We start from the raw sequence: 18,320 nt of genomic DNA, 5'->3' as shown, positions 1-18,320 counted from the left end.
ATGCAAACTGAAATATTAGAGTAATCCTTTCAGTGCACGTGGTTCCCTGAGTAACTTAAAAGCACAGATAATATTAGTAAGTACTCCACAAGGGGAACTGATAGTTCACAGTAACCTTTACTTGTCATTTTGCTCCTTTTAAACTGTGATTTTTTTGTGTGCTTGCTTTATTTTTGGACCACATCTTGCTTAGGGCATACTCATGGGTCTACACTTAGGGATCTCTCCTACAGTGATCGGTAACAATTTGGTGTGCCAGAGATGAATGTGGGTCTGGGTCTACTTCTTGTGATCCTCTGAGTCCTGAGTGACTGAAGGTAAAGAATTACTCCAAAAGAAATAAGACAACATCTTCTTTGGTTCAATAATTTTATTACTATTATTTTTCACACCGAGGAGACTTAGTTACAGAAAGTGATATTCTATGACTTGATTACCAGTAGTAGGAGCACAAAGGAGTGGGAAGTGTAACATGAACATGGTGAAGAAACACCCTTTATCAGAGTGAGGTCCATGTGACTGAAACACTTTACTCTGAACAGCCTGTGTACAAATAAATAAGCTTTCAGTCTATGTACAGACACAGTCACACATAATAAATAGATGCAAAATCTCCACAGAATTCATCATCCAGTGAAAATTGCTCATAATAAACAAAATGCACACAGGGTGAAAAAAATGATCCAGAAGTTCATCAATTGGATTCTTGAAGAGTAAATTTAGATAAGCATCTTTAAGTTGGAGATAAACAAAGGAGACACGAGATATTTGTCCCTAAAAAGATCCTTTGCAAAAATGGCATTCTGATATTTTTAATATTATCACCCCCAAATAGTTATGTGTTCTAGGGAAAATGTCTATGGTGGGATCCAGGTTGACAAAATTTTCTGTTTTCACAACATGTACAGAACAAAATATTACTTAACTTGCTTTTAGAGCATAGAGAAGGTGGTTATTGCTGCCCTTACTTTTGAAGGCTCTTTGAGACTGAGGATGTTTGGAAGCTATTGTATCTGGAGTTTTTCTAAGAACCGAAGAAGTAACATCCAGTCTAGATGCAGGGCACAAACATGGACTTTGCATGTGGATTTTAATAGAATTTGCCAGAAGTTTCCCCCTTCTGTATGGAAAGTCTCTGCCCTAGCAGAAACTCTTCAGACCAAGAACAGCCTCTACCAGGCGCAGCACTTGCAGTGGGTACAGACATTCTCTTTAGGGTGAATTTAGCATGAAATTGATGGAGTTATCCCATTTGGTGCATGACTTTATTATCTGTGATTTATGTATCCAGTTGTGGTATGTGTTCACAAGATAGTAAGTGCCTTTAAGTCATAAATTTAGACTTCACTCAAATTATACGCAAAGTTGTGATGAAGTGAAACATAAAGGTTTTTTTTTTATTTGGGGGGCATCTACACACACATACGTGTGTGTAGTTTACCACGATAGGTGAGAAATTATGGATTTTAGCAGAGAGGGAATAAAAGCTCAATGCAGTACAAAGTCTACTGTTTGACTTTACTCCCAAGGAAAGCTAATAATATGGGAAATAAGAAATGATTGATAATTTGTATATCTGTTTTGCCATTTTTAGAAGGGAGCTTCTTAGATACATAGTTATATAAAATCACAAACAATACTTAATTTTTCCAGTATAGATTTGCAAGTTATTTACTTTATAACTCCATTAGGTAAACCTTGCCTTGCATAACAAATGGATTCCTGAAAACTCGTAAATATATCATTTGAAAATGGAAATTTTTCACTATAGTATCAGACTTTGCTTTGAAAGAAATTATGTAACCACCTATTTTGAGAATGAAGACTGATTTTGAAAAATGATTAATTTCTTTGATTTTTCAGAGTTTTATAAGGTACATAGCTAAAATTCATCAGTATATTAGGATTGTCTAGAACAATAATTGTATGCGATAAAAATATAACAGATAAACTTTAATTGATAACAAACAATACAAAACAGGAATGACTTATGGACTGCTTATTGATTGATTATATTCAGAAACCCTGAATATGTGTATTACTCATATTTTATGGCTTTAATTAAGACAATTGTCTCTTATGAAGTACTATAAAGTGCAATATTAAAAAATTAAAAACCCCAAAAGGCATCCACTGTCCTTTAATTGTATCCTGATGAAAGAATTAGAGATTTACTTAATTAAAATGTCAGGGAATTATCTACCCTTAATTCATGCATATTATTTCATTTCAGAAAAGTGATTTTATTCAGGGATTTCAGAATTTATTCGTTCATTCATTCATTTTTTGGGGGGGTAACGTGATTTAAAATGTAAGTATTCTCTTTTCTTTGTTGAGTGTTTTAGAGACTTATTATTCCCCAAACCTTGGCTACTTTCAAATCCATTATAAAGGAATACATAATGCACTATGTGAGAATACAGGAGCAAATTCCCATTCTTTCTCCCTGGGCCAGGATGTCAGTCAATAAAGTCACAGTTGCTATCCATCCTATCACAAAAGAAGTAAACTCATAGCAATACTGTTGATAAGAGAAGAGCCCACCTTTCTTCTCTTTCCTATCTAAAGTGAAGAAAGAAATTCCTTCCAGTAAATCAATGCATATAAGTGCAGGTCCAGTTTCTGAATGCTTGAAAACTGTGTCTCTCCCATTCTGAATTCTTTGTAAATGTTGGACCTCCACAACAAAACTGTGCATTGACCTCACCAGGGCCTCATGATAATGCTGCACCCAGTATTCAAACTTTTCGCAAGAGGAATATGCCAGCTGGGCCTTGAGTTAAAGACCCACTGGTGCTCTTAAGGTATATCTATTACTCTACTCTCTTGTGAATGTGAGTTCTGTTCATACTTTAGTTGTGGCCTGGAGGAGGCAGATTTCTCCAAAGGGGGGGGATCATTACATAAAACATAAGTTATTGGAGTTGTTATGGGGTCTAGTATTTTTGAATATTCACATTAACAAGGAGGTGGAGAAAATGTTCATTAGACTCTGCAAGTACAAGGAAGCTGGGGAGGCTGGTGGTGAGAACCCGGAAAGTGATTAAGTACTAGATCTGACCTGGACTTGTTAACTGGGAGAACTGGGAGTAGACTTAGACGAGAACACACCAAGACTCCATATGGTGAAGGGGAGAGCGGTTTATGATAAGTAAGACCTATGCAAATGCATTGAAATAAGCTTAAAAGTTAACTGGCTTCATCCAAACGTCTAGGGAGAAAGATGCAGGAGTCACAGGGAACACAGATAAGTGTGAATCAGCAATAAAGTATGGCTTTCTAAAAGGTAAAGGCAATAGAGGAGTGCATAAAAAACGAAGCAAAGCATCAGATTGGAGGTTATAATTCAGTCACGTTCAGTCTTCAACTTGGAGCATCATTAGTCAGAAGGTTTCGGAATTGAAGAGCAACACAATACATTTTAAAAGGCTTAGGTAGAGAAGAACTACAAAAACTATTTAAAAGGGTCAGAGACAAGGACTTAGAAATAAAAAAAATCTAAAGATTTCATTGGAAGAAAATCAATAAGGAGTTGTATAGTGGTACTCCCCACCATGTCAAAGTTGAGTAGTGAGAGAATACCTAGATGCTGGTTTGTTGTTGTTTGCCAAAAAGAAAAGTAAGATAGATCAAGTCATCAACATGAGGAGGTTGGAGTAGCCTGAAGGGCCAACAGTTCCACACTGATGGTTGTTGGTATTAACAGTCCCTGGAACTGGACTACACTGGGGTCAGGTCATCTGTGCTGGCACCTCTCCTACAGAAGGCTTGTCTTTTTTGAGAGCCGTAGGATGGAAAAACTCTCTTGACAGAATTAAACTTTTGGCAAGCTACATGCAAAATTTCATGCCGCTCTTTCAGGTATTCATGTCTTTTGAAAATTCATTAAGGTTTTCTAGTCTGTCCATTAATCATTTAGTGAAAACGCTTTGGCTTAGATCATTTGGTGGCTCATTCTTCAGGCAAGAATAAACATACAGCCTCCCACTATTATCCACTAATTTGCCCATAGTTGTCTATTCAGTCATTTGTCTATTCAGGGTCATTTATCTAAAAATGGGCTGACTCTTGGATTCACTTATTTTTCGTAGTTCTCTTTCACTCATTTCTTTTTATTTATTCATTTGTATTTTTTTGGGGGGGACCATGGTGCTTTGGGGACCATGTGATCGGAGATTGAAACCAGGTCTCCCACATGCCAAGTGCTCAGTCTATGGAGCTTTCTTTCTGATGCCTCTATCACTCTTTTTTGAAAGAAAACTCGCTTGTCAGTTTAAACACCGTTGTTGAATTTAGGTGGTTCTGAGCAAGGATCCCGTGTCTGAGGAGGGTATATAAGGTGACCATAAGCATAGTGGATGGAGTGGGGCAAGGTCTCTGTGATTTCCCTGGCAAGCAAGTGCACCTATGCTTCCCACAGCTGTCACATTCTGCTAGAGCCACAGCTGTGCAGTTTCAAAGCTCTTAGTGATGTGGAAATTATTACTGTGGTCATGTAACGGAGTCTGGCTGGCTAGGGAGTATCCTTTATTGCTTCTATTGTTTTCTATGTATTTTTAAGAACATGAAGAGGTGAGATTAAAAAAAATACTAAGATATAGATGCAAGGAGCTAGACTTAAATATACAGCATGTCAGGTGTATGTCATCCTTCTTTCCCAAGGGCTTTGTGAGAAGGGAAATCTTTTCAAAATCTGGAACCATGTAAAGGCTCTTGTAACTGGTTAGAAAAAAACTTGATATTGTAATTATTTTAAAGTTTACAGGCGTATATTTCAATATGACATTTGCTTCCTTGGGATTCTTAGAAAAAGTAAATTGATTTCTTTTTTCTCCTCTTTCCTTTCCCCCCATTATTTTATTCCCCATTATCCTTCATTTTTCACTCTCTTTTTTTTTAAACTTTTTTATTGAATCACTGTGAGATAGACCACTACAAAACTGTTCATGATTGGATTTCAGTCATACAGTATTCCAACACCCAACCTTCCACCAGTGTACATTTCCCAGCACCAATGTCCACAGGTTCCCTCCCATGACCCCTGGTCCCCCACCTCCTGCCTGCCTTTATGGCAGGTGCTTCTCTCTCTCTCTCTCTCTCTCTCTCTCTCTCTCTTTCTCTCTCTCTCCTTTTGGGCATTGTGGTTTGCAATACTGGTACTGAAAGTGGTAACTCTCTCTTAGTGACAGGCTGTTACCTACTAATTGAAGACAATATTGCCAAGGGAGGTATAGAGACGAGGATTTGTCTTTAGAAACCCGAAGCCAAGTGGTTATGTAAGAACTAGTTTAGTAAGAACGAGCATCAGCTTCTATAATGAGCTTTTATGAGAGAGTTGATTTTTTCAGAAATCACCCTGAGAATATTTTCCTTTTACTTCTTCTGGAACAGAGCTGCCCCTGATAATATGCCCACTTAATTATTGAACTAACAATCTGTTCAGGAACAAGTGTCCTCACATTCCTCTCTCTCCCCTTTCTCTCTCTCTCTCTCTCTCTCTCTCTCTCTCTCTCTCTCTCCCCTTTTCTTGTCCCTGCTCCCTCTTGAAGAAAGCATACTGAAATTTTCTGAAATGCTTGTATGCAAAAGGATTACCAGACCCAGGTCAGATGCTTTGACTCAGTAACTCTGGCATAACACTTAACAGAAGTCCCTGCCTTCCCTGGATTTCTATTTCCATCTGTTGTCACTTCTTTGCTGGGAGAGGGGCTTCCCTTTAGGTCTTATTTTCTATCTCCTCCTCCTCCTGCATGGGAGTTGAAGAGCTGTGAGCAATGATGGGGAGTGGGTGTATGTTCACAGGATCAAATATCTCATGAATAAGGCAGCTGCATTTTGTGGCAAGGACTCCAAGTGACCTGCTTTATGTTTTCCCTGGAAAATAAATTCTAACAGCCCCTGTCAGGTGACACCTGTTAAGAAGCCTTACATTTTCCCTGAATATGGAACAATTTCTGCCTCTTTCTATAACGCCAGAGGATCTTGCTGACTCTGCTGACTGCTTCATCTCTGCACATGTGCAGTGTGACTTCCTCCCTGTCACTACCCGGCTCAGCTTACAAGTCAAACACAGTCTCATCTATGGATTCAGTTCTTCTGCAGCTACTGGGGCTCAGGGTACAGCTGGACAGAGCATATGCATTCTCAGATTCAGTTTAAAGAGTTCTCTTCAAGCATTATTTTTATTTATTTATTTATTTTTATTTTTGGGTCACACCTGGTGATGCATAGGGGTTACTCCTGGCTCATGCACTCAGGAATTACTCCTAGTGGTGCTCGGGGGACCAGATGGGATGTTGGGAATTCAACCCAGGTAGGCCGCGTACAAGGCAAGGCAAACGCCCTACCCACTGTGTTATCGCTCCAGTCCTGCATTATATTTTTTGCGAGGGGGCATGCCCAGTGATGCTCAGAGGTTACTCCTGGCTCTGCACTCAGGATTTACTCCTGGTGTTGCTCGGGAGTCCATATGGGATGCCAGAGATCGAGCCCAGATCAGCTGTGTGCAAGGCAAGTACCCTACTCACTGTACTATCTCTCTGGTTCCTCTTGGAGCATCCCTATGTGAGCTACATTGTTCTCCTTTCCTGAGACTGCCTAGGGTGCCAGGGAAGGTACTCACAGACAGGACTTGTTTGGTTGCATGAATAAAAGGAATAATTTTGTACAGCTTGTTTCATTTAGATTGAAGAGAAAGAAGTTGATTACTGAATTTTTTTGGTGGGGGGATAGTTTTATTTTGCCACACCCTGAAACACTCATGTCTTACTTCTTACTCTGTGCTTAGGGATCACTCCTGGTGGTGCTTTGTTAAGGATTGAGCCCAGGTATGGCACATGCCCTATTGTTTTGGGCCGTTTGAGAAAAAATGTTTAAAAACTGTTCTGGGGTTACAATTGGCTATATTGAATATCTGCCATCTAAAATTCCACAGCATCCCTGTTCATTTCTTTTTTTTTCTATAGCAGGGTTAGGGAGATGGCAGGCCAGTTCAAGTCTGAGTGTGACTGGTTCAGAAGGCAAAAGTGTGTGTATGTGTGTGTGTGTGTGCCTGTGTGTGTGTGCCTGTGTGTGCCTGTGTGTGCATCTTCATTCAGTGCCAATACACACATTTATAGATGCATAAGTATAGTCAGGCAGGAAAGGCTGTTGAGGACCTACTCAGAACATCATCAGGGGGATCTGCTTTCTTATAATGATGTTAATGACTTGGATATTGTAAAATGTTCACTTTTAGACATATTTCCCTGAATTTACACTCGACTACATATAATCTCCTAGAACCAAAAGGAAGAGAAAGCCAAGGAAAGCAGTGGGACAGAGAGGAAGCTGGTACAGCAGCCATGGTATTCCTGCAGGGGTCTACGCCAGTTAGGGGACACTGTTGTCACGTGTCACTGTCAGTGATCAGGAGGTGCTGGACTAGAAATAGGCAGGCTGTGAACCTCTCTCATCCTTCCTTGTTGCATTGAGTCAGTCAACCAGGTCACCTTCTTCTAGACAACAGTGCAGCCAATGAGAGGTAGCAAAATTTGCTCCCTTTCAAGTAACCCATGGGATAAACAACCAGAGGTTTAAACAAGTTCTTTTTTTTTTTTTGCCAATTCTCCTTTGTTCTAAAGAAGAAGCACACATTCTTGCCTTTGTACAAATCCCTGTTGTGGGGTAAATGAGATGCACCTCTCATTCAATGTTTCTCTCTTACAACTGAAAAATGCTATTTTGCCAAATTGGATAGACTTGAAAGAGAGCCTTCTGGGTTTAGCCCCATGGGTGTCTTGTTACCCCAGGGGGATCCCCTTATATATGCTCTTGGTATCTGGGTGAAGAGCAAGGTGGGGCCCTGCTTGTCATGGTCCTGCTTGGGGAGTCAGCTCAGATTTTGTGGAAGAACTTCTGGGCCCCATCAGGAATTCTCACTTTTCTTCCATCTCTTCAGGGATGTGGTTGCATTCTGGTTTCCTGTGTGAGGAGTGTGTACTCACACCCACATCCTAGCACACAGTGTCACCACCACAGGCTGGAGACAAGGACCTATAAGTTCAAGTCAAGACTGTGATGTTTGCTGATGTTGATGTAGGATTTAGGATGGATACAGATCAATGAGCTGAATTCCAGTTACTTTTCTCACTGATTGCAAGAAAAGCAGGCGTATGTGTGTGTATGTGTGTGTGTGTGTGTGTGTGTGTGTGTGTGTGTGTGTTTAGGTGGGGTGGTCTTCTGGCAGTGCTCAAGGGAACAGGGGCTCTTCCATGAGATACTCCCCACCTGGGCTGCTTGGGCCCAGCAGTGTTTGTGGTACCTGGTGGACCTAAGGTGCCAGTTATTAAATGTATCTCAGTATACCCCCCTAAACCTGCACACCAGCCCTTCGAGCTCTCATCCCAACCTAGGGAAGCATGTCATGAGGAAATGAAAAACGCCATGTGTATATGGATTTTTGTTCATCAATTTTGTTTACCTGTACCTGACTACTTGTCTCCCTTCCTGTACTGGTTTTATTTTGTATTGATACAGACCTGAGAAATTACACAGGTCTCAAACAGAACTTGCAGGGCACTGAAAAAATAAATGAAATGAAAAGAGCCCACCAAACACTGAGCAAAATCAGAACTCAAAACCTAGAGTGATTGGCTTAAAGCCAGTAAGAAAGAGCTGTGAAGAAACATCTTTGGGAAGAGTCCCACAGAAAGTCCAAAGCAAAGAGAGACATGAATGTTGCATGAACTTTAACCAAACCCTGGTCCTGACATGGCTCGACAGAGACCTCTGAAACCTTTCTTGGGGCTGCCTTAGTATGCAATACCTTTCTTGACACCGCCAAGCTTTACTGACCAGATTCGGACTCAGTTCAATTATAGTGGAGAAATAATGCTTTCTCCCATCATCAACACTTTCCTGACCACACTGAAAGCTGTCTTAAAGAACTATGCCCTTCCATTCTCGGCAGAGGGCACATGCCACTGAACCCCTTTTTCTGGCTGGTGTTTCTCCTTATAGACCCAGGCTCTCTTGGCAGGCATTTCGATTATATCTGAGCCCTTGGCATGAAAATACATCTAAATGACAAGCACAGCTAAACTTGACCCCCTTCCTTTGATGATAATGGGTCATGCATTGGAACAAGATAGGTTCAGTTTATATAGTCTTGCTGTCCTAGGAGAGTGCTAATTTGGTTTGCAGTCATATGTTCTACTTGCATGCTGGGGCAATATATATATATATATTTAAAAAAAACCCAAAGAAAATTAATCCTGGGCACCTCTACCTGCCCTCCAACCAATGTCACCCATTCTGGTTTGTTCCAGTACTCCCATGGGTTTCAGTTAGTTTATCCCAGTAGGAAGGGCCAAATAACCTTTCCTAGTAGCCTTGTAGCATGTTGGAGGCCTTAACTCAGAACCTCCACAGAAATTCCTTTCCAAGCCCTCCCTGCTACAACCCATTTTTTCTAAAATATTCACTTTATCAGGCAGCATCCCAGTAAGTCCAAAGTCGGCTGGAGGTCATGGCAATGATTCTATTAGTTCACCTCTTGCATTTAAGTGGTAAAGCTCAGACCGAAGATTGACACCTTCTTCAAATAGGTACTATAAATATACTAGAGCTATCCCTGAAAAGATGCATTTGTATATATATATATTTCTGATTTTTTTATATATATATAATTTACTTTTGTGTTCGTATACAGGTATGTATTACTCTATAGGTAAAGAAGAAGAGGTATAAATACAGGAGCAGGCAAGGATGGGTTCATGTGCATCTATTTATAATATGTATATTTTATATGTATCGCCTCTGTCATTGTTTGCATAATTACAACAAATGTACCTCCGACCAGCGAGGAGTACCTGTCAGTGGTGATGGAGAGAAGCTCCAAATGCATGGTTCTCTTTGTCTCTTGCATGAAGCTGTTTCAGCAGGCAAGGGTGGAAGCAGCCTGGGAGATGGGTGAGCGCATCCCACCTCGAACCCACCAAGGAGGGCTTCGAGCCAGCTGCCTCCTCTTCTGAGGGCAAGGAGCCTAAAACCCAGAGTGGCAGGGACCACCCATGCTGTTAATTCAAGATATGGCTCTTCCTGCTAGATGGACACAGGGCACACAAGAATTCTGTCTTCCAGGAGGACACTGACCACCAGGAACACGAAATAGAGGAAGAACATGGTGAAGCCCAGCACTTTGTTCATCCGCCACTTGCAGAGGGCAATGGAGAGGATGACAAAGAGCAGCATGATGAAGAGGAGGACAATGGCGCAGAAGAGGCCATTGCTGCTGACAGCTACTGGTTTGAATCGGTGAATGAAAGTGTACAGAAGCCAGGGCAATGGGAGCCTGTGAGGGAGAAAAGCAAAGAGAGAGGAGGAGGTGACATCAGGGGAGCAGTGAGACAGAAGGAAGTAGCAGCAGATAATCCAGTGTTAACTTTTTAAAAACTAAAAAAAATTTTTTTAATTTATTGAATCATTGTGAGAACAGTTACAAAGCTTTCAAGTTTAAGTCTTAGTCATACAATGATCAAACACCCATCCCTTCATCAGTGCACATGTTCCACCACCAAGAACCCTAGTATACCCCCCATTTCACCCCTCCCCCTGCCTGTGTGGCAGATGATTTCCACTTTACTCTCTCTCTACGATGATTACATTCAATATTTCAACAAAAGACCCACCATCATCATTTGGAATTTTCCCCCAAAAATCAGGGCTGCCAAAAAGGCATCATAAGATAATTTGTTTTCTATTGCTGATTATGAAGAGCATATGATGTTGCACGGCCACAATTGTGGCAGCACAATTTTGGATTTCTGATATTCTAGTAAGTAAGTCTGGAGCAATTTCTGCCAAAAGCTGCTGGGTTCCGAGATTGGTTTGTGTGCCTCTGGGATCATTCATGGGTAGCAATTCAGGGTCTTGTTGAGGGGAGAAGGGCTGGTTCCACACCCCCCCCCATCCCATGAGGCCCTGCTCTTCTTGTGACTGCAGGCTGGTACCTGACTGTCCAATAGGCTCTGAAAGATGGCGGCCAGCATGCCACTGGTGTGTGTGTGTGGGGGAAGGTGGAAGAGACAAACACCTTATCCCACCAGGGGTGGCACGGTGCTGTAGTTTAATGCACAATCAGGACGCATTTCTGCCAAAAGTCACTGGGTTCCGAGGTTGGTTTGTAGGCCTCTGGGATCATAGCCGTTCTGGAGCTGGAGGAGCCATTTATGGGCAGCAACTTGGGGTCTCGTTGGGGCAGGGAGACAGTGTTAACTTTTTGACCTCAATACCCGTGAAAGGTGTCTGGTTAGGTTCACTATTATGGATTTGGTTGGCCCAGGACATCACGTGAAAGAGGCAGATTCGGGGGCTGGAGAGATAGCAGAGTGGGTAAGGTGCTTACTTTTAATGCGGCCAGTCTGGGTTCAATCCCCAGTACCACTAAGCACTGCCCCAAGTGATCCGTGAACTCCGAGTCAGGAATAAGCCCTGAGCACATAAAATGGTGGCCCCAAAACCAAACAAAGAAAAATTCAGGTTTGTCTTGATTGATCCCAGTTTTATCCCCGCTACTCCATGATTCCTGGAGAACATCCACAGAAAAACCTGCTGAGTGGAGAGCTAGGAGTGGTGGCCGGGACTGCCAGATTCACCCCTCCCCCCTCCGCACTCCGCACTCCAAACAATAAACAAAGAACCTTCCTCTATTTACTGAATGAATCAGAACAGAGATGGAGTGAATCTCCAGTCATCTGAGGATGTGGCTATAGGGAGACAGAGAAGAGCAATGACCTAATCCACAATCTAAAAGCAAGTGAAAATATAAAATGCTGAAGGGTTGTGAGTCAATATAGCGGTGTGAGGTTCATTTCTGAGCAGATGGGACAGCTTTTTGGCTAAAACAGGGTCTTTCCCAAAGATTTGAAGAAAATAGTATTTTGTATTTATGTGTGATTAAACTTTTTAGAATTAGGTATTTTGTTGCCCATTCCATTCCCTTTTTCACCTGACTTTTATTTTTGGGTCACACCCAAATCACTCTGAGATTGCTCCCGGTGGTGTCCTAGGGGGTGAGGGAGGACCTTAAAATGATTGGGATCAAACTCCAGCCTCCTGCATGCAAAACATGCACACTAGTTCTTTGAGCTATCTCCCTGGGGTCTGCCTTTTATTCTTAGTTATTGAAGAAATGTTGAGAGCCAGATGCTGGGTGCTGGGAATATAAAAACAAACAAAAAAGCTAGTTCTTCTCTACACAGTGTACCACCCAGAGGGTAGGCATATATAAACCGCATAATCATGGGAGCAAAAACAAATGACCAAAGATGATAGCAGGCTGGCCAGTGGAGTAGGCACGGAGGGGAGAGGACAGGATGGGTCACCTGGTGACAGGCACCACAGCCAGTGAGGGGACTCAGGCATGATTTCTGGAAGCAGAAACCCAGCTTGGTACCCTGAAGAAGGACAAGGCTGGGGGCTCTTAGGTACCTGAAGACCAGACTGAAGCCATGCTAGGCTTCCTAACCTCCCCAGCACACTAGGCCTCAGTTTCGATTCTGAAAACAGCACAGTTTCAGAAATCAGGCAACTTCTGCAGACCCACTGGGCATGATCTAGAAAGTCCATGGGCCTAGCTGATAAGCCTAACCAATCCCCTTGCAGCTTTGGTTGTACCCAAAATAGTGTGTGTGTGTGTGATTGTGTGTGTGTGTGTGTGTGTGTGTGTGTGTGTGTGTGTGTGTGTGTGTGTATACTACAGCTTATGTAACCAAACCCTAGGTAAACTGCTTGCAGTTGAAGGTCCAGGTTGCTATCAAAAGGTCCCTTTTGGGTGAGATAGTTGACCCCAGTTAACTGGAATAAAACTCCTTTGCACTTGCATTACTGTCTTTCTGACTCTGTGTCCATTTACGCTGTGACCGGAAAACCCGGGTACCAAAGGGTCATTCAACTCTTAAAATCTGATCACCTCATTTGTTTTCTATCCAGAGAAAGGACTGAAAAACATCAGAAAAGCTAGGCCTGGGGATGGAGTACAGTGCACTGCCTGGCATGTGGGAAGCCCTGGGCTCTATTCTTGGTCTTTGAGAGAAAGAGAGGCTTTAGAAAAGCTAGCAGCAGATGCTTCTCAAGAGTGGAGTAGGATTCAGGCAACCAAAGCATGGAAATATGGAGTAGGGATTCAGTCACCCAGCTGGCCATGTCATTGACAGAATAAATGGTGGAGGGATATTAGTTTCTTTTTTTCAATTTTTTTGGGGGGGAGTGTTGTGGGTGGGGGGCACAGCCAGCTATGCTCAGGGCTTACTCTTGGTTCTACATTAAGGAATCATCTCTAGTGGGGCTCAGGGACCCATTCGTGGTGCTGGGAACGGAATCTGGGTTGACCTTGAACAAGGCAAGATTCCTATCCTCTGTACTATCTATCACTCCTGCCCCCGAGAAATTTGGTTTTGGCTTAGCTTCAGGGCTGTAGTACAAGAGGCTTCCTTCTGGAATATAAAGATCTCTGCAAGTGAAGCAAATGTTGGAGAAAAACAATGAGGTAAATGGGGCAGTCGATCTGCACATCTGCAGCCTCTGCTGGAGAGTGCTCAAAAAGTCAGAGCGTGAATTATGCAGCTTTCAATTCACTGGGCTTAGCCCTCCCAGGTTTACATCTGAGTGCATCTGTTACCAGGCCAGGCAGAAGCGAGAGCTGTGTCAGTTGCACTGTCAACAGAATAGGCAATATTACCTACTAGATTCTGGCCGGTAACACTTTTTTCAGTGGATGATGTTGAGGAACAAGGAGATTTCACTAGGGCAACTCAGGGAACAAGATGTAATTCTAGCTCTTGGTAGGAGAAGGAGCCTTGCACAGCATAGACACAATGGAAAGTTGTAGGTGTGGGGGAGTGGAGGTGGTTGCTTGAGAAAGTGGATGACAGAAAAACATCTCTGGGGACTTGTACTGTGAGACTCTTCTAATTTTATACCTCCCTTTGTTCATCTCTTTTGAACACAGGGACCAAAATGAATATATAAATTTTACACACACACACACACCCTTCTGATAAAGTAGTGACTGGATAAAAATCCTTTTGGGAAAAAACAGACAAAGATGGTCACGGAACAGGTGTACACCTTCATCAATCTCTCTACTCACCCGATGGTGATGTCAAAAATGTTGCTTCCAACAGAGCTGGACACAGCCATGTCTCCAAGCCCCTTCCGGGCCACGATGACACTGGTGATCAGATCAGGGATGGATGTCCCTGCAGCCAAGATGGTGAGACCCATAATCTCTTCACTAATGCCAATTGTCTCTCCAACCTGGAAGTGGTGCAGAGATCAGTGAGTCACACAAGCATCAGCACTAGAAACACTTCAAGTAACCCCTTCATCATAGGTTCCTTCTCTGTGCTGTGCTGAGATGATACAAAAGAACAAATAATGAGAAGCCACAATTATACACAGAGGTGGTTATGCTTCAGTGATATGCAGATGCAAGAGATCAGTAATGGTCACCTGAAGATTGGACCAATAATCCCCCAAAGAAATAGGGAGACCTCACATGCAGCTCTCGGAGAGTGGAAGACCAGAGTTACAAAAGTCAGTGATTCCAGATCACTGGCTCAGGACTGAGTACCTGACAATGGCAATAATCTGAGGCAGACTTGCCCTTGAATTACCCTTGAGGGTTACCTTTGGGGATACTGCATTGATGGACTAACGCGCAATGTCCCAAATTTGACCTTAATATCTCAAGTTGAGTCACATGCCTGGTGCCATCTTCTCATTCATGCTGAAGGACTGACTGTAACCACTGGTTTTCATCATTCATGACACTTACAAAATAAAGATTCATGGGTGCAGTAAGATAGTAGAGGGGCTAAGGCGCTTACACTGTATGCAACCAACCCCAGTTTAGTCCCACACCTGTATAGTAATCAAAAGGTCTGCCCATTCTGGTCAAGCAGGGGCAGTAAAATACTCCCAGAAAAGCGAAAATGGTCATAATCAAACTCTTGACATAGAAAATTTTTCAAGGGGACAGCGGGTAAGGTATTTTCCTTGCACATGGCCAATCTGGGTTCAATCCCTGGCATTCCATATGGTCCCCTGAGCACTGCCAGGAGTGATTCCTGAGTGCAGAGCCAGGAATAACATCTGAGCATCACTGGGTGTGAACCCTCCCTTCTCTGTCCCCCACCAAAAAAAGTCTCTCAAAGAGGATGTGAGTAAAGGTCTGTAAGTTTATGGAAATTCAGTTTTTCCAGCACCATTTGTTAAATCTAACTTAACTCTACATATGGCGTTCTTGGTGTAATTTCTTTACTTCCGATTGCTATACTCTATTTACATTAAGAAGAGGAAGAAATTTCAGATTACATTAAACAGAGGCTGCAAGTGTTTGGAATTTAGACTGTTTATAATAGAGATTAAATGCTTGAGTTTTGGAGTTGCAGAATTCTGGCTTAGATCTCAGTTTTGCTATTTACTGGTAAAATGATCTTGCACAATTTTGTTATCAGCTCTAAGCTTAACTCTTTTACCTATAATAGTACTTCCTTCTAGGGTTTTTTTGTTTCATTTTGAGGCCTCACCCATCAGTGTTTGGGTGACAATATTCAGTGTTGCCAATCAACCCAGTGTCACAGCCGAAGCGACCTCATTCAAGGCAACTGCTTTACTTCCTGAACTATCTCTCTGGCCTCCTTCTAGGGCTTGCAGGGTCAAGATTAGAAGGACAAAGAGATGTGAAATGCTTTTCATGTAGTGCATATTCAATCAATAATAGCTACCCATACCATCCTTGCCTTCTTATTCTTTCACATTTTGCAACAAACAATTCCTGAGATTTTTTTTTTCTTGTGACGGGCAAGATGGCTGGTATTAAGTTAAATGTGATAACAGTGGAATGAATCATGAGTTATTATAAATCAAAGTTCAAGAAAGACATTATTTTGTCTCCAGATCCCTTTCTGAGAGCCAGTTTGAAAGACTGATGAGAGCATGAGGTATGTAATTATTTAAGAGAAAGTGAGTGCCACAGAGTCAGATAAAACCTTAACATCTCAAGTCTAGAGTGGCCTGCGTAGGATGCATAATGCAAGAAGGGAGGTTTTCTCTCTTCCACAGGTGGCTGGGGCAATGATAATTTCACATTATAGGAAAAGTCCAGGAAGCAAAACAAAGTGAAGCATATTCCTTCAGTTCTGGAACTCCATTACATGTCTTGTGAGAATGAATGCTCTGTGGCAGCTACAAAAAGCAGACACAGAAGTAAAACATTTGGCAACTAAGAAAAATGAGGTGATGGTTCTAGTTTTAAAATCTTACCTGATGTGCCCACCACACCATCAAGTAAGAAAACACTGCAATCCAGGTGATGGCGCCAAAAAACGTGATGGGAAAAAACTTCCTTGAAGCCTGGGAAAGAACAGGGAAAGGGTGAGAGGGTCAGTGCTATTAACTGAGCAGGTATCTGAGGGTCCAAAGAAAAATCCATGAATACAACTATTTCCCATTGCCACTGTCTATGTTCTTGGTAGGATTAGCAATGCAAAGGCCACCCCTGGTCAAGTTGGCACAGTCAGAATCTCTCTTGGGACTGTGACATTGATCAGAACCAAATCATTGCTAAGTTAGTTTTGAGTTGGGAATCTATTAATGAGAATGAGAATTCTTGGTGCTGGATGATCAGATGTTCTTGGCTCCTGTCTTCCCAACTTCTGGTTGTCCAATTTTTTTCTTAAGACTATGATCTGTTTCATATCCTCTCTCTCTCTCATTTGCTTTTCTTTTCTTTCTCCTTCTTTTCAAAAATGTAGAATAATCCACTTGTATTGTGTCAATCACATAAAACTTACGTGATCAATTTTGTTCAACAAGAAACAAGAATGATAAATAGATTCAAATCGATTGTTTTGTGTAATAATCCTGGACTAATCAGGAAAAGTAACATAGATGTCACTGCCACTATTTCTTTATATTTCTAATGATGGTCAGTCTGGGACACTTTTGGGTTTGTTTTGTTTTGTTTTGAGGGTCTCATCTGGTGGTGCTCAAGGGCTATTCCTATCTCTGTCCTTGGGGTTTACTCCTGGCAGTGTTTGTGAGGCCATGTGGTGCCAGGGATGAAACCCAACTCTCTTGAGCGGAAAGCATGTGTTTAATCCCTTGAACTATTTCTATGGCCTGAGTCTGGGACATGTGAAACACATATGTAGACATGCATAGAGTGAGACAGACAGCCAACCATACTGCTTTTCACTTAGGTTTCCAGAGTATAATCACTTGGGTAGGCTTCTCTCCAATGCTCTCCTCCTAACAATATTACGCCTAATTCACTTGTCTAGTATTGGATCTTAGGTTTACACAGTAAATATTTCAATGTAAACATTCTTAAAGTTTCCTTCAAATAGCAACCACTCAAAATCAAATACGCAGAAATGCTGTGTTTCCTACTCCCAGGGAAGTCCCAATTTGTATGCAGTGATGTTCTGCTGATACCCTTTGTTGCAAAAATCAAGCTCCTTTAAAAGATGCTCAGATAGCAGAATGTTCTCAGAGATTCTTTTCCTTATGACTGCCTTTTTGTTTTAAACACTTTTCGTTTCAAAACTTTCCACATTGAGAAACAACCTCATTTTTCTCTTTGATAATGCCATTCAATTCTGTCCAGAGAAATGAATCCTGGAGCTGATTTTGATAAAGGCTATCTCAATTGTCTGGAGGGCTGACCTTGGGCAGTCATGGAGAACATTCCTGTCATGGCTTTTAAAGAGCATCATTAGAAGGAAAAGAGAGGCTTTCACATAGTAATCTTTTGAATATTCTGAGGACAAACATAATCTGTACCACTCCATACCAAGTTTATAGAACCTTTACTAATTTCAAGTCTTTCATATGTATTTTTATTATCATTCATTTGATTTTGATGAATATCACAATAGCCATTTCTCTCTCTCTCTGTCTCTCTCTCTCCCCCCCACACACAAACAACAAACACACTTTCTCTCTCTCTTAGAAAAGTCATAGCTGACTGTGCTAGGGTGCTACCAGGCCATATTGGGCTGTTCTGTTGTGGAGCATGTAGTACTGGCTAGCAAATTCAGACCTTGCATATGATTGGCATGTGTTCTACCACTTGAACTATCTCCTTACTCTGCATTTTTCTTCTTGAATGATTCTTTTTGAATAAGTTTTTAGTGGGTATTCATTAACTGTGGTATTAGGCAGACCAGTGGACTTGATTCATATTGGGAAGGTAATAAGGTTACAACCTTATTCTCAATTTCTTCCCTCCCACCCTTTCCCTTCCTAACTTGCATTGGGTTCATGCTAGGCAG

At 41.9% G+C, this 18,320-nt stretch overlaps 1 protein-coding gene across 4 annotated transcripts in view; it reads right to left on the bottom strand.

Moving 5' to 3' along the window:
• Nucleotides 1-352: 352 nt before the first annotated feature.
• SLC24A2 (solute carrier family 24 member 2) overlaps nt 353-18,320 on the bottom strand; it is a 269,093-nt gene continuing 251,125 nt past the window's right edge. For all 4 annotated transcript variants that reach the window (XM_055136391.1, XM_055136399.1, XM_055136385.1 and 1 more), the window contains 3 exons: nt 16,309-16,398; nt 14,132-14,298; nt 353-10,333 (listed from right to left, as the gene is read on the bottom strand). In XM_055136391.1, coding sequence (XP_054992366.1) covers nt 10,084-10,333; nt 14,132-14,298; nt 16,309-16,398 — 507 coding nt within the window. In that variant the 3' untranslated portion in view covers nt 353-10,083. The remainder of the gene's footprint in view (nt 10,334-14,131; nt 14,299-16,308; nt 16,399-18,320) is intronic.

Source organism: Sorex araneus, chromosome 1 (assembly GCF_027595985.1).
Source record: "Sorex araneus isolate mSorAra2 chromosome 1, mSorAra2.pri, whole genome shotgun sequence".
NCBI classification, from domain to species: Eukaryota; Metazoa; Chordata; class Mammalia; order Eulipotyphla; family Soricidae; genus Sorex; species Sorex araneus.
The sequence above is the reverse complement of the archived record's forward strand: the minus strand, read 5'-3'. Positions and strand labels throughout refer to the sequence as shown.